Below are 22,824 nucleotides of genomic sequence, written 5' to 3'. Positions count from 1 at the left end.
TTAAAAACTCTACATTTTTAAAAATATTCAGCTTTTAAAAATTACTACGCTACGTAGCCACTATACAATTTTTTTTTTTTGGGGGGGGGGGGGGGGGGGGGGAGGGGGCATTATACATATTATATCAACATTGTATAAAGTGTATAGTAGTGTAGAAAAGATGTTTATACACAAATATGAGCTAAATCGGGTAATAAAAAGAACCAAATGAATCCATATATATATATATATATGGATTCATAGATGGTACCTGTATTTACACATACACATATATAATATAGGAATGGTTCAATAAATTTTTTTTTTGACTGAATTCTTTTTTATGGAGTTGCAACTATCCATTACAAAACAAAGAATTCTGCTAAACAGGATGGATTGTACTCTTAATTCATTAGATGCTTTTCTAGATCATGAATGTTTGAAATCCATATTATGCAAGGAGACATTGCTTTTGCTAATTCGAATTGAAGGATGATATAAAATCGGTCTAAAATTTCTCGAGTTTTTCTAATTTATAACTTCACCGAAATCGAAATAGTTCTTATACTGCTACATTAGCATGAAATCGAATCGCTTTGAAATATTTCTTTTTGATTCCTGTCAAAAAAAAAAAAACAATTGGAATAGAGTATTCATATCTTTTGTTTTTTTCCACAAACTCAAAGTATGAGCTACGTGGCGTAAATATTTTCAAACATAGACACATATCGTAATTTTCTTAAAAAAAGTGTAAATGAAAAACACGATACGTAATTAAGACGGAGGGAGTAAGAACTGAACAAGAAGCAAAATGAAAAATGTGCATCCACCAATAGAAGTCAAAAGTCAAGAATTTTAACATGTTACTGCAAAATCTATTACATGTTGGAAATATCTTATACTAAATGAAGCTTCCAAATCTCTGACTATGCTGCCTCCACTATCCCCCAAAGTCCAACTCGTACCAATACAATGAACTATATAGTACTACAACCTCATTGCCCAACAAAAAAAAAAAAAAAAAAAAAAGGTAAGAATAATTTACATTTAATGATTTAAATCAACCCCCCCCCCCAACCCCCAACTCTTCACCTTCCAAAAAACAAAAAAAAAAAAAGAAATGGCAACTTCTTCCATGGCAGCTCTGCTGGTGCTGCTAATGTGCACCACCAGTGCACTTTGTGCTCGCCAGTGCGCCGATTGTGGTTCCTCACCTGTCCCTTATCCACTCAGCACTGGCTCTGATTGTGGCGATCAATCTTACAAAATACGTTGCACTGACACCCAACTTTTATTCGATACTCTCAACAATTCCTATCCAATCAGTTCCATTTATCCAGAAACACAACGACTTATTATCGAACCCTCACCTTTCTTACCCAACACCTGCATCACACAGGATATTTCCACCGTTGGCATTCAGTTAAACTCATCACTCCCTTTCAACATCACAAGTAGCAACACAATCATTTTCCTTAACTGCTCCGAAACTCTGCTGAGGTCACCTCTCGACTGCTCTTCATCCAGTTTATGCCACGTGTACTTGAATGGAAGTCGTGGAGGTGATGTATTCGAATGTACACAGACGCCGATTTGCTGTACTTTCGGGGCAGGTGGATCGTCCACGTCGCATATGATTCGGGTCAAGGAATCAGGTTGTCGGGCTTATAGGAGTTTTGTGAACTTGGATGCGGAGTTGCCTGTGAGTAGATGGGCAAAACCCGGGTTGGAACTGCAGTGGGTTTTGCCGTTAGAGCCGGTTTGTACGGGTCAGTTCGAATGTGATTCGGACTCCACGTGTAGACCCGACCCGGGTTTGAATGGTGGTGGTGGTGGGGTTAGTAGATGTTTTTGTCATACCGGGTTTCATTGGGACCCAATTGCCGCGTTATGTGCCCAGAGTAAGTTAAAATAAAATAATTTTCTGAATCAACTGGTTCCATTTTTTTGTCCGTTTAAAAAGAATTTCTCTTGACAATTTTCAGTTCCAACTTTTCTTGTTTAAGAGCACAAATTTAGAGGGTATTTTGGTATATTCTACACATGTTTAATTGAAAATCACAATATTCAAAAGTTTTCTTTATGTTTTTAAATTTCGTGTTAAGTCAAAACGGGAGAGTATTTCTGAACCTATTTTTGACTATGTTTGAATTTGATACGCAGATGTGACGTGCCAAGATCCTGATGGTTGTGGTAGCGACCACACTGCACTCATAGCAGGTATTGTAAAAAATGATCTTTAATTTACCTGCTTCTGATATTAAATCTCACGTAAATTTGATCAGATTACTCTGTTTTTACTCTATTTTGAGACTTCAAGGAGCTTATAGTAATCGAAAATAGCTAGCTATTAACATGGTTGATATCATTCTTTTTTTCAACTTGGTTGATCAATACTCCTCTGTCCCATATTAGTTGTCATGTTTCGCTTTTCGAGAGTCAATTTGACTACTAGATTTATGCAATATGTTAAAATTGTAACTTAGATGTTTAAAAAATATATGATAAGCACTGTAAGTTGTAATTTCTCTCATATCAATATGGGGGAAAACGGCATCTTAGAATGTTTGACTCTTGGAAAGTGAAACGTGACATGTACTTTTAGGGAGTATTGTCTTTGATGTTAATGAGTTGCCAAAAATACTTGAATGTTTCTTGGATTCGCAGGTTTGACATCAGGGGTGGGTGTGGCAGTGATTGCTGCTGTAATTGGGATTCTTGTGTACAGACGTCACAAGCGAATTAAGGATGCACAAGACCGACTAGCTCGGGAACGGGAAGATATTCTTAGCTCAGGTGGTATAAAATCTGCAAAGCTATTTACAGGCAAAGAAATAAAGAAAGCAACAAACAATTTCTCTAAGGACCGGCTTCTTGGCACTGGGGGTTATGGTGAAGTTTACTATGGTACACTTGATGATGGTACTGCGGTTGCTGTCAAGTGTGCCAAGCTAGGGAATACTAAAGGCATTGATCAAGTTCTCAATGAGGTTAGAATACTTTGTCAGGTTAACCACAAGAACCTCTTGGGCATTCTAGGTTGTTGTGTTGAGCTTGAACAGCCATTGCTGGTTTATGAGTATGTCCCGAATGGAACTCTTAATGATCATTTGCATGGGAAAAGCAAATTTCTAACATGGAATTTCCGGCTCAGCATCGCCCACGCAACTGCAGAGGGACTTGCTTACTTGCATTTCTCTGCAGTTCCTCCCATTTACCATCGCGATGTCAAGTCTAGCAACATTCTGCTCGATGAAAAGTTGAATGCTAAGGTCTCGGATTTTGGTCTTTCACGGTTGGCACATGCGGATCTGAGTCATGTGTCCACCTGTGCTCAGGGTACCCTCGGTTATCTTGACCCTGAGTACTACAGGAACTATCAATTGACAGACAAGAGTGATGTGTACAGTTTCGGGGTTGTGTTGTTGGAACTCTTGACATCCCAAAAGGCAATAGACTTTAATCGGGAACAGGATGATGTGAACTTGGCTGTATACGTGGCAAGGTTGATAGAGGAAGAGAGAATAATGGATGCTGTTGATCCTGCATTAAAGGAGGGAGCAACCAGCTTGGAGTTGGAGACAATGAAGGCACTCGGATTTCTGGCTCTCAGTTGCTTGGAGGAAAGAAGACAAAGCAGGCCTCCCATGAAAGAAGTAGCCGAGGAGATTGAGTACATACTCACTATTGCTACTGCAAAAGCAAGAAATCAATGACATGTTCAAAATGGTAAATGCATTCTTGTGTGTATTTTAGGTTGATTGAGTGTTCTTCTTTGAGAGCTTGTTTGTTGTAAATACAACTAGAGAGTGAGTGAGTTAGTTTATACACACATATCTAGAGTTGCCTTTTTATCTCTTTTCCATCCTCTTCCTGCCAAGTCCACTTAGGGATAGTATTCTCGTTTTCCGAAATTTTGTTCACCTTTCAAGGAACTCTCTTGAGAAGGCAAAGCAAAAGATCCCATATTTTTTTTTGGCTAGACGCCTTGAGTAAATTAACTGCATTGGATATATACGCTGAGTCGCTGTTTGAACCAAAAACACGGCATATTGTATGTGAGATGACACCATTAATATAAAGTAAAGGTGAATACCAGGGGAGAAAATTTTATTATTTTGATACATAAAAACTTGACTCCCAATCTAGTAGCCAAATATTGGCAGGTAAAATCCATCTCAGGCTGTCCAACACGAAGAAGTCTATCAAGCTGATGAAGCTCTATGTTTATAAAATGCTGGAATGCTATAGAAATGTAATTTTTTATTTTATTTGCATTATGAAGTAGCAACAAATGAGTAGTAGTTCTATTGGGATTTGCTCTGTGGAAACATTAAATAATGGCTTTCACTCTAGCTTGAGCGACCTTCCAATCGAATATAGTCATACATAATCCCCTGCAAAATGTTGGCTGTCTTTGCTTGTGTCAAAAATATGGTGTTTTCTCCTCCCAAAAGTAGAGAACCATGTATTGTCAGATTGAACAACCAGTAAATCCCATGAATAGCATGCCTTGCAATTGCATTGTCTCCTCCAATTTCTCCACTTGAAAGTAGGGGAGGATCTGCTGTTGGATCGTTGATCCGGACCTTTTACAAGAGGTTTCAAGTCATGTTAGTCTTCCACTATTAGTTAACTAGCAACAGACATTTATAGCCTGTTTGGCAAACTCCCAAACTCCGCCTATTTCGGAAACCGCTGTTTGTCACAAGTGCTTTTCAAAAAGGTATTTTTGGAGAGTAGCAGTTTGTGTTTGACTAATTAATTCGAAATCACTTTTGCCAATGTTAGGGCAGTAATTGTACTAGGTCAAGATTCCAAAAGTGCTTATAAGGAAAAAGCTAGGCCAAACACCTCAACTCTCTATAATAAACACTTTTGGCTTCCCAGTAGCTTGATTAGATAGGCTATTACTAGGTGGTATACAACGGCACCAACCAATTCAATTCATGCCCACATTATGTAAAGACTTTGTAATATAATACCTGTAATTCTGCATGATTAGCAGCTGCAAGCGCCAAGCGCAATGTATATGCTCCAACTTGATCTACATTATCAATCTTGAACTTGATTTTCCATGTAGTACTTTGATATGCATTGTCGCCTATATTCCTAAGCATCAAGTATTTACACACTGATCAGTTCTTTGGAGTCTGGAGGAAATCATCAATAGCACTAGATTTATTCTTTCCTTTATGAAAAATGATTTCATACCGTCTAATACAACTCTGAGTGATTTGCAAAAAAATATTAGACAAAGAAATGTTGGTATATCGAGGAGTTTTCACCTGTTAACATGAGCAAAGAACCAGTCTTTCTGATAGTCACTGACTCCAACTGTGTAGACTAAATCATTATCAGGATATAACTCTGCATATCTCTCCCACAAACCATACTGCCTAAATCTGAGAAGAAGTTACAACAGAAAAATTTCTAAGAATTACCGATTATACAAAAGTCCAAGACATATATGTGAGTAAATTTCTTTATTCAGTGACTGGTCTTATTGTTAAGGAAGCTCACTTGTCTCGATTTATGTAAAGTTTGTTAACATATTTCGGGTTTGGATCAGGAATATAGAATTCTGCAGCAGAGCGGTCAGGGATACCGATCTCCCACAAGGTAGGACCATCTCTCGGAGGCTCATAAACAAGCTCACCCAACTCAATATCAGAACCTGTATTAACATTGATGTCATCGGTTAGAAGTTAGAACCTTCGATAAAGAAGAAAGCTTCAGCATGGAATCTAATAAAAAAAATGCTGCTTCTTAATAGAACCTGCTGTTGTAGTTATTACAACTTCATACTTGTAATCTCCGATAAATCCAGGTACCAATCCGTAAAGATTATATGAGCCTGCACGTATGTTCTTAATAGCAAAGTATCCGTCCTCATCTGTTGTAGTCCAAAATTGGTAACCCTGGCAAAATGGCAATATGCATAGCATTAGTGGTTTACACCTATGTTGTCCGGACCCGCCAAAAATGTTGCCACACCTATGTCAGATTCTCCAAAATGATAGTTTTTGAAGGATCTGACACACACCAAGTGGTATACTTGAAGAGTCCGATCAACATAGGTTTTAACATTGATCCAGGTTAGATGAGCTCGTTTTCAAAGGCACTGCATTTCATGTTCGGGTTAGAGCGGAAGAGAAAATTACCTTATTCTCTCTTTGCCATGATCCAGCATCTCCCGGGGCTGCTAGTCCTACATATGCATCTTTTCCAGGTAAATTTTCCTTGCTTAAATATCTGTCGATAAGATCATAAGGCTAACCTAAGACTAACTTAGACAACATACTTATCAAACCTGGAAATGCAAAATGTGGAATTAAGGTAAGAGAGGAATCTACCTGTCTTTTACTAACAATCGACCTTTAACTACGCCCCTTTGACCAGAGTTAGGAAACTCTTCAGAAGCTGGGAAACTGTAAGGCCAGGATTGGACTTCTTTGTTCATCTAAATAGTATAAAATGTGAAAATATGTCATGAATAGTACTGTGCTGTTATAGTTTTGTTGGTTCAACTTCTATCTTCTCCGTGACACTGACCTGTCTTTTTGCGTCATCCCAAAGCGACAGAGCCATTTCTTTGTCTGATACAGAGTTAAAATATGTGAACACGGGGCCGAGGACTTTCATCCACTCCTCCCCGGTTTCAAATTTTAGCAGAAGATCTGTACCAGCATAGTGGGAAGTTAGAAATATCTGCAAGCAAATTTTAAGAAATTACTTGGGATTAGGCCAGAGAAAGTTCTATGTGATTGTGTTAATATAAACTATTGCATGTCTTTGATTACTTGCCAACCTGTATACTAGAAAAACTTGGGAGGACACTGAGGATCACAAGATAACTAAGAGGTGGTTTGGTTGCTGGTTAGAATTATGCAGAGATTAGTTATGCAGGGTTTAGTTATTCATGTATTAGTTATTCCATCTTCCATCCTGCATAAAATAATACACAAATTGACTTATAGCTTAAGACATTGCAGGATTATAAACTGGTAACCACACACTGTACTTGGTGTGCCGAATTTTATATATAGCAATTAAAACGTTACCAAAAAGGGTACTCGTTATGCTGGAATGCACATTTTTGCTGAAACCTCTAATACATGAATAACTTACTTCCTAACTAGCAAGCAAACAACCCCTAAATGCATATTTTTGGTGAAACCAAGCTAACAGCAATCTGTTTATAATCGGTCGTTAGCAAAAATGAGTATGTTAGCCACGTACGGCAAGGGTGGTCGGGTTCACATGAGAGGTTAAATCTTGTTTGAAAGGTCCTCCTGTTCGAAATTCATTGCTAGGAGTGATTTGCCAAAACCCCACAGGAGGGTCAAAACATATCCATCCATGCACGTGATTATCTCTGTTTTCAAGTGAATACTGATATTTGTCATCCACCTGCACTTGGGGATCCAAAGGAGACAGTAAATTAAGTGCACTATAAACTCTAATTTACAATACAGCCTTACTTGTTAAATGCTGTAAATTCTGATAAGTTATAATACCTCTCCTTTGAACTCAGGTTCTATAGGATCAACGAGGAGAACCGCTTCAGGATAGGCTAGCGGTTCACCTCTGCCTGGAAGCCGGTCTTCTGCACTAGGCATAAATCTCTGTCTATCATCTGTTATGGCCATGTAGTGAAACCTGGTAATGCCAGAAGGATAATAGAGAATTACTTCTTCTTGTTTCCATTTTCGATAGTATATTAGATTTTGATCATTTTATATCCGTAAGGAAACAATATTCTGTTTTACGAAGAGAGCTTTCAAAAGAACGTCAGACAAATGCATTTTCGGCTACATCCAAACATTTTAAGGTTTTACATCTTATCTTTTTCTTTCCTTTTCTTCACCTCTTAGAGTAATCCCTTTCCCTCACCTCTTAGAGTAATTCCTTTCCCATGATAGAATATCAAATAAAAAAGGAGCATGACCATTGCGAATGAATCAAGTTTGTTTACTTCAACGTGCTGCTTCGTTTTAAAAAAATAGCTATGCAGATTCTTACTTTTCTTTATTGAGCATGAAAGCGATTCTGGTGGTGTTAAGGTTGAAAGCAGGCATATCTTTCGTGTGCTCAAAGATGGCGTACGAGTAGAATCCTGGGACATCACGGAATACTACAAATCTGCAAATAAGTTTGAATCCAAGTCGTTTACGATCATTTACGAGGAAATATAATGGAACTTCAAAAGAAAACTATCTAATAAATTCAAGCAAGAACCTCCTATCAATAAACAAAGGAGCTTGTTCACCCATGACTGCTGGACTCCACATTCTTGTGAATGAAAGCTCAATCTGCTCCTCATTTTCCACTATAACTTGTAAATCTGTCCCTTCAATCCTGCATTAATAACCCGCACAATAAAAGAAGGAAGCTAAAACAATCTCTATACTTTCTCAACCTTGGTTAATTCACTTCAGCACCCCTAAAGGCTATGTTGTTTGGACTTACCAAAAATGAGGCTGCACCTCTGTCGGATCCTCCAATAAATGCTCTATTTTTGAAGGTTCCGATATGCAGTTGTGCACCCCATGTCATTTCTGAAAAGACCGAGCAACATAGCCTAAATGTGAACATTAACAGTTCTCTATAGTAGGAAAAGGCAAGTTCAAAGAATATAAGATCTCTTTAATGTAACTAATTATGCATTCCACCTGTTACTTCTAAGCAATATTAAACTTTTTCTGTAGGAAAAGGATGAAGGTAAAGAGTACATACGTGTCAAACTTTCCCCTTGGTTTTTTACTACCAGCCTCGCTCCAATTAAGGTCCCAAAACCTGTTTGTTTTGACAGCTTCAAATAAATCACTATTTTTTCAACTACAATCATCTTAATAAAATGCTGAAAGACAGATGCGGATATTGTAGTAGATTTTGTACGTCCTCAAAGACAGATTTCTTTTTTCATCAGAAATTACAATACGACATAAATATAAAGGCCTTAAGATAGTTCCTAAGAGGAATGACCAGAGAGAGGCTCAGACTGAATCAGAAAACAAAGGAGGAGTTGTGATAACACCTTCTTTATCCTTACCCTCCATTCAAATCTTTGTTGTTTAGTTCCAGCAAGTTGTCAATTCCCTTGTACTTTATTCCTTTGATAATTCCTCCTGGATTTGTCCAAGTTATTTCCACAACCGCATTGTTTATCATCACCTACAAATGAAAACACTCTTATAGAAAGACAAAAAAGTTATCTTTACCAACAGGATTATGATAGGATGGATGAGATTTCAACACTGTTAACCGAGGTCTCGATTTCCAGCCCGAGAATAGAGAGAAACCAAACAACCAGCAAGACAGAGCTTCCCTTGTTTCTAAGCTAATTTCTCAAAGGCAGATACATACTAAAGCTAACGAAAACAACTATTAAGTGTGTGATTACTACCAAGAAAAAAGAAACTATTATGAAAAAACAAAGTTAATAGCACTAAGTTCTAAAGAATATGCATGATTGGCAAAAAAAGATAAACTTTACATAGTCATTTTGAACATTTAACTGCAGTCCTGTAGAAGACATTGTTTGCCTAATAAGTATATTTTTCTTGTGTGTCCCCACCTGTGCAATGAAGAAGAAAGATGTACATATCAATATATACATTCATATATAAAGAGAGTTTAGCCACACACACAAAAAAAAAAAAAAGAAAAAAAAAGACATGATTGTTCCAAAGAATACAATGGTCAGTTCTTATTACCAGTGTAGTATGGATCTGAATATGCTTCAAAATTTGAACCGCCTTTGGTTATTTATAGGTTTGTAGGAGAGGATAGAGATGCATATTTAAACGTAATTCCTTTTGTGCAGAGCATTATTGCCTGATTATCATGCAAATTTGGTCCAGCACGGCACTGCTTAGCCCCATCAGACATTATTAGTATAATAATATTGAATTATGAACACCATAAACACACGCCATAACCGTACTGTACTCTCAAACTTGTAGTTACTTGCTCATACAATTATCACGTTAAATTGACCTGTAATAGTAAATAGTACTCTTCGTCTCACTTTATCTATTAATTTTTCTTTTTCTGTCAGCCCCATTTTCAAATTTGATAATAATTTATTCTTAAATTTCTTGTTTTACTCAAAATGAAATAGTTTATAATCACAGAAATTTGTAAAGTTTGTTTTAGGTCACAAGTTTCAATTTTTTTTCTCTCTCAAGTTTTATGCCAGTCAAATACAATTACATAAATTGGGATGGAACGAGCACTATAATTTTTTATAGCAAGTTTAAAGATAATAGAATGGAAAATAGAAAAACAACCTGCTAAATTTATTTAAAATTATATTAGTAGTGTAAATATATATAATATAACCCCAATGTAAAAGCTGATAATGACAGCAAGTGTCCACGAGTTGAAAATATTTGAAAGGCATAATTGTATGAACACGTAACTTAGAAGAGATAATTCTGAATCTGTCTCAAAAAGACAAAGGCACGAAAAGCAACACTCTTGGTTCGATCGTGACATTTTGTCGTATGTTTTCCTCATTACATTTCTCAATCTTATTCTCACAAACTAAAAAAATCTGTCAATCTTGTTCCGTTCTGTCTCCTTTTTTCTTTTCCTTTTACCAAATTGTTGCATGTTGTATTCTGTTTGTATTTACTTGTTCTCAGTACTACTTTTATCATTGTTACACTTCATGCTTTTTTCAGATACTTCCCAATCCTGTCTTTTCTTCTTCATTTTTTCCTCGTTTGGTTTGAAGACAAGTTATGCTAAGATTAGTTACGTTATACCAAGATTAATTATTCTAGCATTATTTTTTATTAACTGTTGGATTGTTATTGAATTATGAACACCACAAACACATGCCATTACTAATCCTCTCAGGGCTATTTTTGTCATTTTCATTATTGTATTCAGGGATAACTAATCCTGGTACCATTGTACTATGTGGCACGAATAACTTATCTAGGTACTACTTTTAATTCTGATATAACTTATTCTAGGATTAGTAACCCAACAAGGGATTAGGTATTACTAAATTTTTATCACAGAATTATTTATGCTTATCCGACATACCAAATTACCCCTATATCATAAGCCACGTATATACCTTCGTCTCGTGTTTTTTTCATTTAATTATTGGGTACTGTCTATTAATTCAATTAATTCGAACTCACATTAGGTAAAAACCTATATGGTGAGAAGGTATATACTAAAAGATACTCAAGGACATAGGGCCTTGACCAACCACAGGATAATTGACACTTGCTAAAAATGATAGGGAACAAGCTGCAGATATGACCCTAAATAAATGAGGTGTAGTCTGTTTTCTAGGGCAACTTATCTGTATAAAATAATTATAAATTGAGACTAGGAAATCATTGGCACAACGCCACAAGTCCACTAGGGCAACTTATCTGTATAAAATAATTACAAATTGAGACTAGGAAATAATTGGCACAACGCCACAAGTCCACAACCTTGTCTTTCTTCTGGCAGGAGTCTTATCATAAGTGGTTTAACCGTTTTAATAATAGTTGGTATGTCAGCCAATTTGTAATTTACGTATTTGATATATAAAATTTACAAATTGTTTAATCTTTCGGGGACATTGATGGAGTATCAAAGAGTATTAAACGTATACTCCTATAACATTATTTAGACATCAATGTTTGGTGAAGTAAAACAAACACAAGATAGATGTCTCAAGAGATATCAAATCACCTAAACTTTTATATAAAATTATGTTAAAAGTTAGCCTCATTGCAAAGAACCTTTTCAAAATTAAAATTTATAATATATCACCTAAGATCAATAATGTCTCAAGAGATATTAAATCAATTAGCTATATTATCAATTAAAAAACATTATTAGAAGGAATCATTAAAGGACACTGTGTGTTCACTCAGCCAAACTAATCTCCCATTTAACCACTATTTGGGCTTAATCTCACTAGGTGTCCGGTCGGATCAAATTAATGTCAAAAAAATTCCGGTCGGCCCAAAATAATGCCAAGGCTGGCCGGCCCAACAACCCAACACTTAAAAAAAAAGGACTTTTTAGTCGCCACAAAAACGTCGCTACTAAAGGGCTGCTACAGCATTATGTTAGAATTATATATATACTTTATATACAAGAATTATACATTTTATATACATATGCTGGAATTAATCTTACATTTATTATAGATAAATTATACGTTAATTATATATTTATTATACACATATTATACAATAATGATATGATATTTATTTTTAACATGTACAATAGTGATACATATTATATACCACAATGATACGGTTTTTATGATACATTTTTTTTACGTATGATACACTTTCTATACAAGACTGATATAGTTTATATGCACGTGCTGGAATTATATATACACTTTCTATACAAAAATGATACATATTATATACAAAAATGATACAATTTTCTATTCTATAATACACATTATATACACAAATGATACATATTATATAAAAAAATTATACATACCTTAGTGATTCATATTTTATACAGTTTCTATACATTACAGATAGGTACCGATACATATTTTTATACACAAACGATACATATTATATACAAAAATCGCCTCAAAGTTTTTTGGGATATTTCTTACTAAATATACACATATTATACATGTTTTGGGATATTTAACCTGTAGTGGCGACTTTTTTAATTGCCACTAAAAAGCCTGATTTTTCTGTAGCAGCCCTTTGGTGGCGACTTTTAGTTGCCACAAAAAGTCTAACTTTTTTTTTTCAAAAAAAAAAAGCGATGGGGCTGTTGGACCGGTCAGCCTTTAGTGGCGACTTTTTAAATCTTTTGTAGCGACGTTTAGTCGCTACAAAAGGCTTGCTACAGATTTTGGCTACCCGATGGGAATAGTTTATGGGCTAATTTTTGGGTTTGGGAATAGATGGGCTAGCGCATGGGATTATTGATGACCCAGTGGCCATTTGTGTCCTTTCCCCTTATAAAAAAGCTAGAAAGATAGTTGTCAAATAATATATTAGTGAACCTTTTTTTGAAAGGGATCAATTTTTTACCTTAGGCCTCCAGGCTCCAACTATGTTGAGTCACCCCTGGACATCAGTGTACAGCGTTTCTCAAGATTTTCTAATGGATACCGAACATTTCCTAGTTAAAAAAAAAATGTCAATTTCATTTGGATCATTTTGACGTAAGTTCCTTGGCTTGGGCAAGACACATATTAATAACTCATAATCTAAAATATTTTTGAAAGGCATATGAAAAAAAAAATATATATAAAAAGAAACTCATTTGATTCTCTAAATTAAACGATAATTGCAAAATATAAAATGGGAAAGTTCTGATCATTACTTATCAAAAAAAAAAAACTGTATGGGGGAGTAGGGGGCTGTGGGAGAACTAATCAATAATTTATAATTAAGTTACAAAGCTAATGTGTTACACGTTACATAAAATACTGTCATGACCTAAAATACACAGGAGTAGTATTTTCCACATAATAATGAAGGGAAAAGCCGATTTGGTTTCACAAAGAAAACAACTTACCCAGTCTAATCATAAGAGTTGTTTCAATCCCAATGACTTCACGAATGATCTATTTCTACAGTTTTCATTGTGGCCCAAGTGTTTACTTTATTAGGACAAAGACATGAATGGTCATCCGGGTGAACCTATTGACACTGGACGGCCCAAGAAACTTAATTTCATTTTGTAGTCCTTTTTCAACTAATTCCATAATATGTATAGAAACGGTATCATTATTGTATAGAATATGTATCACTATTGTATGTGTATAGAAAATGTATCATACGTATAAAACCTGTATCATTATTGTATAGAATATGTATCCCTATAGTATATGTATAAAAAAATATATCATTGTTGTATTATTTGTGTATAATAAATATAATAATCAGCGTATAATCAATGTATAATTTATACACACCAATGATACACTTATTATTCACAATTCACACACACGCAAGGATTATCGGAGAAAAACAAGATGCCGCCGGAAAAGTTTTCCAGCCAGAGCTGTACCAAACTGTCGATTTCAACCACGAAGATGTCCGCTCCGTCACAAAGAATATCAGCTGGCTATAATGAAATAGTAGCTCAAAAGACTGTATTTTCTAGGGGTGGGCACAGTTTGGGCCAACCCGAGATCCAAACCGAAATCCGAACTTTTTAAATATTTGATTTGGATATTTGGATTATGGATTGGACTTCGGATTTTATTTTTAAAATTTATGAATTTCGGATTGGATATGAATTTAGTACTATGGATTTTCGAATACCTTTTATCCAGACCTACCTATATCATATGTGCCCAGTACTAATAAGTCTAGTTTCTAAAGGTCCAATAGATTAGTACCTAAGGCCCTACCCATTAAAATATTAAATCAAATGTACAATTCTCTACTAAATCAAATATAATAGGGGTTTCTTACTTCTCAAGTCTCAAAAGTCTCACGTTAGTGTCATCCACGACAGAGTTCTTTGTTATTTTTCCAAATGACTACTTAGATTTTATTTTGTTCATTTCCACTTCTCCAGAATGCTTTTATTTGGTATGGATTTACTATGTTGGACATGACTTGGATTTGCTAATCCTAATTTGAACTGGAAGACTTTTTTTACTGAGCAATTAAGATTTAGATTTACCTCTGTGGAACTAATACATGAATTTCGTTCCTAATAAGTTTACCTTAAGTCTCAAGAGTCAAATCTGAAATATTCAAACCGAATAATCCGAAACCGAACTTAAAATATCCAATCCAATCCAATCCGAACTTATTTGGATTGGGTTTGTATTGTAATTTCTTCAATCCGAAAATTGAATATCCAAATCGAAAATTTCATATCCAATCCGATGGCCCGAACGCCCACCCCTAGTATTTTCCTATTGGACCAAGAATGAAACATCCCATAACATGATGGGCCAGAACCCAAAAGTCCACAAACTGAAGCCTCTCCACTCATCGGCGCAACAAACATAGTAGCAGCTACTCTATAGCAAACCCCACTCTTCTTCTTCGTTTGCTTAAACTTGGGCCTTGAGCCTTTCTTTTTGCTGATGATCACACCATGCCTTTTTCCTGCTTTATTCATGTTCTCAAAATAATTTTAAAACATAGAATTGATTCGCCTAAGGATGGGTAATCACACAACTAGCGAAAATGGGCTGTGCCAAGATACGTCCTTCATTTTTTAGAACTGAGAGAAGATAGATAGATATTTTACCTTTACAACTTACATTGACTAAACTAATACTTTAATCCTTTTGATAATTATCCATTTGATTTAAAATGACTTTTGATATATGCTATTAAAAGTTCCAGATTTTTATTTGTCATTATATACTCCAGTTGCCTGAAGATTTTTTAATGCGATGATGACACATGAGAATAGTTAATACGGTTGAATATTTATCACACAGGTAAGTATTCTTCCTTTTTCTTCTAATTTTTTATGTATCTAATTTAATTTGGAGTTTCTAATATTCTATATTTGATATATAACAGTATATCAACTATAAACAAACATTTTATATAATAGATCTGGTGATGACAAAACAATTGATATCACACACTCGGAAAATGACAAGAGTACTTTAAAAAGTAGTCTTCCTGGTTTGGTTTACACACTATCCATACATTGAGAAAAATAAATTAAATAGCATTATATATATTTCAGTAGAAAGATTTAATTACCTAAAGCAAACGTAATGTTAAAGTCAAGAAGATGCAAATAAATGCCTGAAAATTTATAGGGCTGACTACACACACACACACACACATATATATATATATATATATATATATATATATATATATAGAGAGAGAGAGAGAGAGAGAGAGAGAGAGAGGGTGTATTTACAAAAAATACCAATACTTTCAAGTTTGCAAAAATAAGATTAGAAAACTTACAAACCCTATACAAAATAACAAATACAGTAAAAGAAGTTAATATACGGTTCAAGAAAACCCAAAAATCACGGTGTAACCGATTAGTATCCTGCTCCCCATAATTTCTCTCCCCTTTTTTTTCTCCCAGATTTCAACAATCCACGACAATTTAAAGTAAAAATCATATTTTCACCATCACGGTTGAAGAGTCTTGAAAATTCATTTAACTGTAGTTGAAAATTGCAGAATTCATAAAACATTCAATATCAAAGTTCCGGATCAAAAATTTCGTATGTTTCAATGGCAGATGAGACAATTCATTCAATAATGGTACAACACAATGGAAGATGGGACGCATCAGGTGTCCATATGTTAATGCCGAGTTTCTTATAAATTTTTTTTTTTCATGTTTTTTTTTTATTTGTTTGTCGTTTAAAACCATATGATATGTATAGTTGTGTATAAAATATGTATGAATGATGAATCTAATATGTATATATTTGATTATGTAATGTGTCGTTAGTGTGTATGCACTTTGTATTATATTTGTATCATAATCGTTGTTCGTATAATGTGTATTTTTTTTTAATTTTTTGACAGGTAGATACGTAAATTTTGAAGTTGAAGGAATATTATACGATTCCAAATCAAAGTTTAGTGGTTTGGTCACAGTGATTGCTGCTCAACTAGGAATAGATACAACAATTCAAGGATTGGAGATTAAATACATTGTTAGTGACAGATGCCCGCCAATGACCATACACAACGATATGGGCGTCCATGTATATTTAGACCAAAAAAAGGAAAACAAAAACTTCTTCAGTAAGTATCCTTTATGTATTACATTGAGGGATGTAGCTTTGGATTTAATTGAAATCCAAGACGATGGAGACAACGGTACGAATTCTATACAATCTGTACCTTCACACAATGAAAAAACTGATCAGTTGAATGCCATGGTTCCCAGTGTTGATTTTGAGGCTGTGGAATGTGAACGAAATGGAATTATAAGCGAAAATCGATATGAATTTGTTGCTGAAAAACAGATTTATAAGGACAAGGAAACAATTGTTGCGGTTATGAAGAACTACGCCTTTTCGAAACAATTCCAATTTCGGGTTAGAAGATCTAGTTCTAAAAGGTATGAAAATTAATGTTATTTCAATATGTTGAATAATATGTAAGATATAACTTTTAAACAATCCTTTCAATTATTTATGTTTAGGATTGTTGTATGATATATGTATGAAAATTGTATATAAAATCTGTTTCTGATTTTTTTCTTTCTTCCAACAATAGCTATTGTCTTGAGTGCCCTGCGGATGATTGCTCTTGGAGTTTTAAATCGTCAAGTTTGAATGATTCAGGGCTTTTCAAAATTAGATCATTTTGTGAACAACATTCATGCTCATTAAAGGACAGGATTTATTCAAGACGTCAAGCAACTACGGCGGTTGTTGGAAATATGATAATGGATAAGTATGAAAATCCAAAAAGAGTATACACACCAAAGGATATAGCATCAGATATGAGGAAACAACATGGTTTAACAATGACTTACATGCAAGCTTATAGAGCCAAGGAAAAGGCATTAAACATGTTGTGAGGGGATCCAACTGAATTATACAATAAGTTCCAAGCTACTTTTACATCCTGGAAAAGACATATCCGGGCTCAGTTGTTAGTTTGGAAAAAACAGCAGAAGACCGTTTCTTGTATGCATTTGTAGCATTGGAACCTTGTATTAGAGGATGGGAGTATTGTAGACCTATAGTAGTTGTTGACGGCACCCATCTAAAATCAACTTACGAATAAACTATGCTAATAGCAAGCACACTAGATCCAGGAGGTTTGTAATATTTTTTTTAATTTTATGCTTAAATTTCAATTATAAATGACCATATTGATTGCATATAATTTTTATACAAAAACAGGTAGTATACTGCCACTAGCATATGCAATAGTTGATTCGGAGAATGATGCATCTTGGACATGGTTCTGTGAGAGATTTAGGATAGCTTTTGGTGAAAGGGAGAATATGTGCATTGTATCAGATAGACATGATAGTATATGGAAAGCTTCTGCATTAGTATATCCCGGGCTAACTCATTATGCATGTATTTGGCATTTGTGGAATAATTTACTTAAGAAATGCAGGGGAAATAAAGAACAGGTCAGGAGACTATACTTTGCATTAGCTAAAGCATACACTCTTCAAGAATTTAGTGAACTCATGGGAAGGCTGGACACAATAGATAAGAAGTTGGGTGTATACTTATTTGATAGTGGGTATCATAAATGGTCTCGGGTATATGCAACAGTGAAGAGGACATGGACGTTGACTTCAAACATTGCTGAATCTATAAACAACAGCATTGCCAAAGCTAGAGAATTTCCAGTCTGTAAGTTAATGGATTACATGAGACAATTGATTGAAACTTGGAATGAAAAACACAGTGAAGAAGGGAGAAATACATTCACTGATCTTACTAATGAGTACAATGAAGCTTATGAGGATAACAAGGAATTATCACACCGCATGACTGTAAGTATTTAAACTGTATGAATAGGGTATGATTTATGTATTTATGTTGTATGTATTTATGTTATATGTTTTTTGTTAAATTTCTGAATTTAAATTGTGATCCAACTTTTTTATGGTAGGTAAGGGCTTCCACTGAATTCCTACATACAGTAACAGATGGTATGAAGAGATTTAGTGTGTGTCTTCGAAGTAAGATTTGTAGTTGTGGAAGGTTTCAACTTGATGAGATACCATGTGGACATGCTTTGGCTGCTATAATGTACAGGCACCAACATGGAGAGGACTACTGCTCTGCCTACTACAACAATAAAAATTTCAAAGATACATATGCCATACCAGTGGAACCTCTTCCATGCGAGAGTACATGGGAGATACCATTTGATGTGTTGGAACAAATTGTTTTACCACCAGATTCTAAAAGACCTCCAGGGAGGCCATCGTTTAAGAGAATGAAACCATTTTATGAGGTGAAATTTAAGAGGGCAAAGATGACATGTAGCAAGTGTGGCATAGAGGGGCACAACAAGAAGACATGTAGCAATTTGCCCAAATGAAATTAAATTCCATATAGCCAATTTTCTTATTTTTTTACATTCACTATTAGTAGACACTCATTACTTTATAAATTCTAAATTTATTTTGACGCAGCATTGTCTATTGTAATATGGCTAGCAAGAATTTATTTTTTATTTCATGGCTGGATTTTTTTTTTTTTTTGTTCCATGTTGTTGTAGTAATAAACTTGTTTTTCAATGTAATTTGTTGGAGGTTTTTTTTTTTTTTTTTGGCATATTTAATGCATCAGAACTTTAGTTGTTTAGTTTGACTGTAAAATTTGTATCAAAACCGTTGAAATATCATGTCATTCTATTTAACAACTCAATATTGTATAAAACTGCAATAGGTAGAACTTTAGTTGTTTAGAGTATCAATATTGTATATATAATGTATCAGGAACTTTAGTTGGTATTAGTTTAGTTGTTTAGTGTATCAATATTGTATAAATAATGTATCACATAACATGTTTCATATAAAAGGAAAGTGTTATGTTATTGAATGATCAAAATTCTTGTTAGTGTATCAATATTGTATAAATAATGTATGCACCATACATTATAAATGACCGTATTGATTGCATATATAATGGAAATTGTATCATTAGTGTATACATTATTGTATAAATAATGTATGAAACATATGTATATATAATGTATGCAACATTATGTATGGATATTGTATCATTTAGTGTATCATTATTGTATAAATAACGTATGAAACACAACAATTTTCACACACACATATATATACATATATATATATATATATATATATATATATATATATATATATATATATATATATGAAACACAACAAATTTCATATCTTTTTAGTGTATCAAGATAGTATAAATAATGTATGCAACATATATATATATATATAACACGTATCATGATGTATAAAATCTTATATTGTTTAGTTTATCAATAATGTATAAAAATTAAGATGGAAGAATTTTATTTGTTTACTGTATCATTATTGTATAAATAATGTATGAAATATGTATGGATATTGTACATTTTATGTATTAGAAGATCAAATGTGGTTGATCATTGGTTTAATATAGTTTATATACTTCATGTGAAAACATGTGTATATTATAGATACTGTATATTTTGTGTATTAGAGAACAAATATGGTGGATCATTGATTTAAAATTAAGAACTGTATTAACATAACTACATTGATAAACAAATTAAAAACTAATGATATAAGGTGTAAGAATAATAAAAGTATCATATTAATCAAACTTAATTCACCAACAAAATCAGTCAACTACTTAGGCCAACACCAACAAAAATCATCTTTCTTACACCAACAAACTGATAACTAGTCACTAATTCTAAGAATTCTAAACTTTTCGTTTCAGTCTTGATAATTTCTCCCTTTCAGGTACTGGTTCCTTGCAAATTTTTGGACCACCCAATCTGCTGGTAACATTTCATGTTACTTCACTCTCACTAATAGCTCCATCAGCCTGCTTTTTTCTTGCATAATCCCACAACAGCGCACCATACCTCTGACGATGAAGAGCTGCATCAAAATCTTCTTCAGAAATTTCAAATACACCTTGGTTGATATATTCAGCAAATGCACATGTGTATAACCCACAATCACTGTAAATAATCACAAACATAATGAAACAATTAGTATTTAATATGTATGCCCACCATTATAATATATTAAAAACATTATATAAAATAGAGATACATACTTAGACTTTGGATGTTGTTCTGGCAAATGATCCACAAAGACATATTCCAAAGAATCATCAAAGCTCTTCCCAACATATGTTGGTTCAGTTATCCAGTTTATGTCATTCCTTTTCCCATAAAATCCAGTGCAATTAAAAAAGAGAGGTATCATGGTGGCCAGCCTTTTAACAACTTCTCGAATTGAATTAGTATGCATAGCCCCACCTGGGAATGAATCATATACGTAGAGACACCTTCTTTTCATACATAAAACAACTAACACCCAATGGTATTCTTCGCTTATATTGACTGGGATGAGCATATTATCAACTCTATCCCAAGCAATATTTGCAATCAATTTAAACCCACGAATAATTTTTGCCACATTATGATCAGCAGTAATAAAACGCTTATCATTTTTGTATTCCTTGTACTGCTTGTGGATAGCCTCAACCCACTTTATGAAAAAACAATCTGTTTTTGTGTATCTCACTGGGTTATTTGGACCATACTTTGCCTTTTTCCTCAAGTAATACATAATGACATCAATATGCTAAAAAAAGAATGTCAATTAAAATATAAGTAAGAATGGTAAAGAATTTCTGTTATTAAGTATTCAGTTTAACAGTCATATATCAGTTTTTATAATATGCATACTGATATATGCACATTTCATACACATATGGATATCTCAAAACAACATTCCACACAAATTTCATACATATAAACGTCAAAATCATATAATCCACATAACATTTGTGCTAACAATGGCCACACACATATCCTAATGCCATCTCAACATAAACTACCATTCTTGCAACACCCAAAAATTCAGCTTGAAAGTATTTTTCATACAACAAATAAAAAATGAAATAAGCAAATCAGAAATTTGGAGACAACATACCGAGTCTTCCCACGCTTTCCCAGTTTGAATGACATTGTAGAACCACTCCATTTTGTCAACTTTCTTAACTCCCAAATCATAAGGATTGACAATCTTGTTGTTCTTTAAAGTGTATGCTGAAATTCTGGAACGCAAAAAGCCATAAATGTTTGCAAGAGAAATAGTTAAATAAATAATATATTTTATACATACCCGTTCTTCCGTTTAGAGACTTTAGCATATACCCAAGATGTAAATTCATTGAGCAGTGCATCATCAACTTTGAATCCATTGTAATTTGCAAAAGGATGTTTATGTTGAAATATATAGGTGATTTACCCAAGCTGCTGCCAGCTGAACTAAAACCAACATACATAGATGATTTGTATTTTCCAGTCTTTCTGAGTCTTGGTTGTTGTTCAGGAGTGACATTGTTAGAATAGTAACTGTTTTCAATCGCAACAATCTGGGTCTCGCTAATGTCATCTAGAGTAGGGGTTTTGGAGACAGAATTGCAGAAACTACCCATTTTATCAATTCCAACACCACATCATCTAAAGAAGTATCTGCAAAATTCAAAATTTCAAAAAATTTAATACAATATATTTCATAAATCTTTAGAAACTGTATGAAACTAACAGTGTTAGCATCTATACAATTTAACATCTCCATCATGCACAGTAAGTTCATGATTCAGACAATTCACAAGTCAAGCATGAATGTACAAGAAAGCTATCAGGTAGTATTAACACATATACTATCAGATATATACATGAAAGTAAATGGAAAGCTACTGCATAAAACCCTCTGTCAAACAAATACATTTCAATGAACAGTGAAGTCCTTACCTAAATTAGGAACATGTTCACTATGAATCATTGAGACTTCTTGATGAAATAGACAATTATCACCGGCTCCATCAAACCCATCATGCACACCAACTACATTTTGCATAAATAATTATGTCCAGAAGTTAAATACTGAATTGACAATTAAATAATTTTTTTGCAACACTTTTTATATAGTTTTCTGAATGGATTTATGGGTGAGAAATATGATACCTACTAATATAATTAACACCAAATGGACTACACTCGAAAGATTCAGCTAAAACTTTATTTAGACCATACATTCATACAAAGTAATTTCAATTGTCATGTAATTAAAATGAAAAATCCTAGAGAAATGATGCCAATATATTCTCTACTAAATAGAAGCTATGTTAATACACTTTATATATAGTTTTCATATATGATTTTTTAGATGTAAGTATGG

The 22,824-nt window shown here is 33.9% G+C and overlaps 3 protein-coding genes and 1 long non-coding RNA gene across 8 annotated transcripts; 2 read left to right on the top strand and 2 right to left on the bottom strand.

Moving 5' to 3' along the window:
* The first annotated feature begins 1,050 nt into the window (after window positions 1-1,050).
* Window positions 1,051-5,686, top strand: LOC132604025 (wall-associated receptor kinase-like 20). 2 transcript variants are annotated; one of them, XM_060317343.1, is made up of 4 exons: window positions 1,051-1,880; window positions 2,143-2,199; window positions 2,647-3,708; window positions 5,552-5,686. In XM_060317343.1, the coding sequence occupies exons 1-3, from the start codon at window positions 1,100-1,102 to the stop codon at window positions 3,693-3,695; spliced, it is 1,887 nt and encodes a 628-aa protein (XP_060173326.1). In that variant the 5' UTR covers window positions 1,051-1,099; the 3' UTR covers window positions 3,696-3,708; window positions 5,552-5,686. The 2 variants fall into 2 exon arrangements, with proteins under 2 accessions (XP_060173326.1, XP_060173325.1); XM_060317342.1 differs by lacking the exon at window positions 5,552-5,686 and having other exon boundaries at window positions 2,647-3,961.
* On the bottom strand, window positions 4,058-9,990 carry LOC132604024 (probable rhamnogalacturonate lyase B). Of its 4 annotated transcripts, none has more exons than XM_060317339.1 (16): window positions 9,699-9,990; window positions 9,239-9,559; window positions 9,035-9,156; window positions 8,719-8,778; window positions 8,221-8,340; window positions 8,005-8,124; window positions 7,500-7,641; window positions 7,222-7,392; window positions 6,535-6,690; window positions 6,336-6,442; window positions 6,144-6,234; window positions 5,759-5,900; window positions 5,503-5,656; window positions 5,268-5,384; window positions 4,965-5,091; window positions 4,058-4,568 (listed from the first exon to the last, which is right to left on the bottom strand). In XM_060317339.1, exons 3-16 carry the CDS (start codon window positions 9,151-9,153, stop codon window positions 4,332-4,334), a joined length of 1,863 nt encoding a protein of 620 aa, XP_060173322.1. In that variant the 5' UTR covers window positions 9,154-9,156; window positions 9,239-9,559; window positions 9,699-9,990; the 3' UTR covers window positions 4,058-4,331. The 4 variants fall into 4 exon arrangements, with proteins under 4 accessions (XP_060173322.1, XP_060173321.1, XP_060173323.1 ...); XM_060317338.1 differs by having other exon boundaries at window positions 9,479-9,559; XM_060317340.1 differs by lacking the exon at window positions 9,239-9,559.
* A 7,697-nt stretch (window positions 9,991-17,687) lies between these two features.
* On the top strand, window positions 17,688-18,968 carry LOC132601841 (uncharacterized). Its single transcript, XM_060314901.1, has 3 exons — window positions 17,688-17,718; window positions 17,804-18,414; window positions 18,534-18,968. The coding sequence occupies exons 1-3, from the start codon at window positions 17,688-17,690 to the stop codon at window positions 18,966-18,968; spliced, it is 1,077 nt and encodes a 358-aa protein (XP_060170884.1).
* Window positions 18,969-20,692: 1,724 nt separating this feature from the next.
* Window positions 20,693-22,492, bottom strand: LOC132602515 (uncharacterized). The gene is made up of 3 exons (XR_009567810.1): window positions 22,398-22,492; window positions 21,763-22,115; window positions 20,693-21,694 (listed from the first exon to the last, which is right to left on the bottom strand). It is a non-coding gene; the product is annotated as an uncharacterized LOC132602515 (long non-coding RNA).
* Window positions 22,493-22,824: the final 332 nt, after the last annotated feature.

This window comes from Lycium barbarum, chromosome 7, assembly GCF_019175385.1.
Source record: "Lycium barbarum isolate Lr01 chromosome 7, ASM1917538v2, whole genome shotgun sequence".
Taxonomy (NCBI): domain Eukaryota; kingdom Viridiplantae; phylum Streptophyta; class Magnoliopsida; order Solanales; family Solanaceae; genus Lycium; species Lycium barbarum.
Note: the sequence above shows the minus strand (reverse complement) of the source record. Positions and strands in the feature narration are given on the sequence as shown.

What these genes read in the sequence shown, in the direction of transcription:
- LOC132604025 (XM_060317343.1), top strand. Translation starts at nt 1,100, where the DNA reads ATGGCAACTTCTTCCATGGCAGCTCTGCTGGTGCTGCTAATGTGCACC. An exon ending in TGCCGCGTTATGTGCCCAGA is followed by an intron (nt 1,881 to 2,142) that starts GTAAGTTAAAAT and finishes TTTGATACGCAG; the next exon opens with ATGTGACGTGCCAAGATCCT. An exon ending in CCACACTGCACTCATAGCAG is followed by an intron (nt 2,200 to 2,646) that starts GTATTGTAAAAA and finishes TTGGATTCGCAG; the next exon opens with GTTTGACATCAGGGGTGGGT.
- LOC132604024 (XM_060317338.1), bottom strand. Translation starts at nt 9,520, where the DNA reads ATGTCTTCTACAGGACTGCAGTTAAATGTTCAAAATGACTAT. An exon ending in AACCTGAGTTCAAAGGAGAG is followed by an intron (nt 7,393 to 7,499) that starts GTATTATAACTT and finishes CCCCAAGTGCAG; the next exon opens with GTGGATGACAAATATCAGTA. An exon ending in CTAATCATGCAGAATTACAG is followed by an intron (nt 4,569 to 4,964) that starts GTATTATATTAC and finishes CTCTTGTAAAAG; the next exon opens with GTCCGGATCAACGATCCAAC.
- LOC132601841 (XM_060314901.1), top strand. Translation starts at nt 17,688, where the DNA reads ATGCTAATAGCAAGCACACTAGATCCAGGAG. An exon ending in AAGCACACTAGATCCAGGAG is followed by an intron (nt 17,719 to 17,803) that starts GTTTGTAATATT and finishes ATACAAAAACAG; the next exon opens with GTAGTATACTGCCACTAGCA. An exon ending in AATTATCACACCGCATGACT is followed by an intron (nt 18,415 to 18,533) that starts GTAAGTATTTAA and finishes TTTTTATGGTAG; the next exon opens with GTAAGGGCTTCCACTGAATT.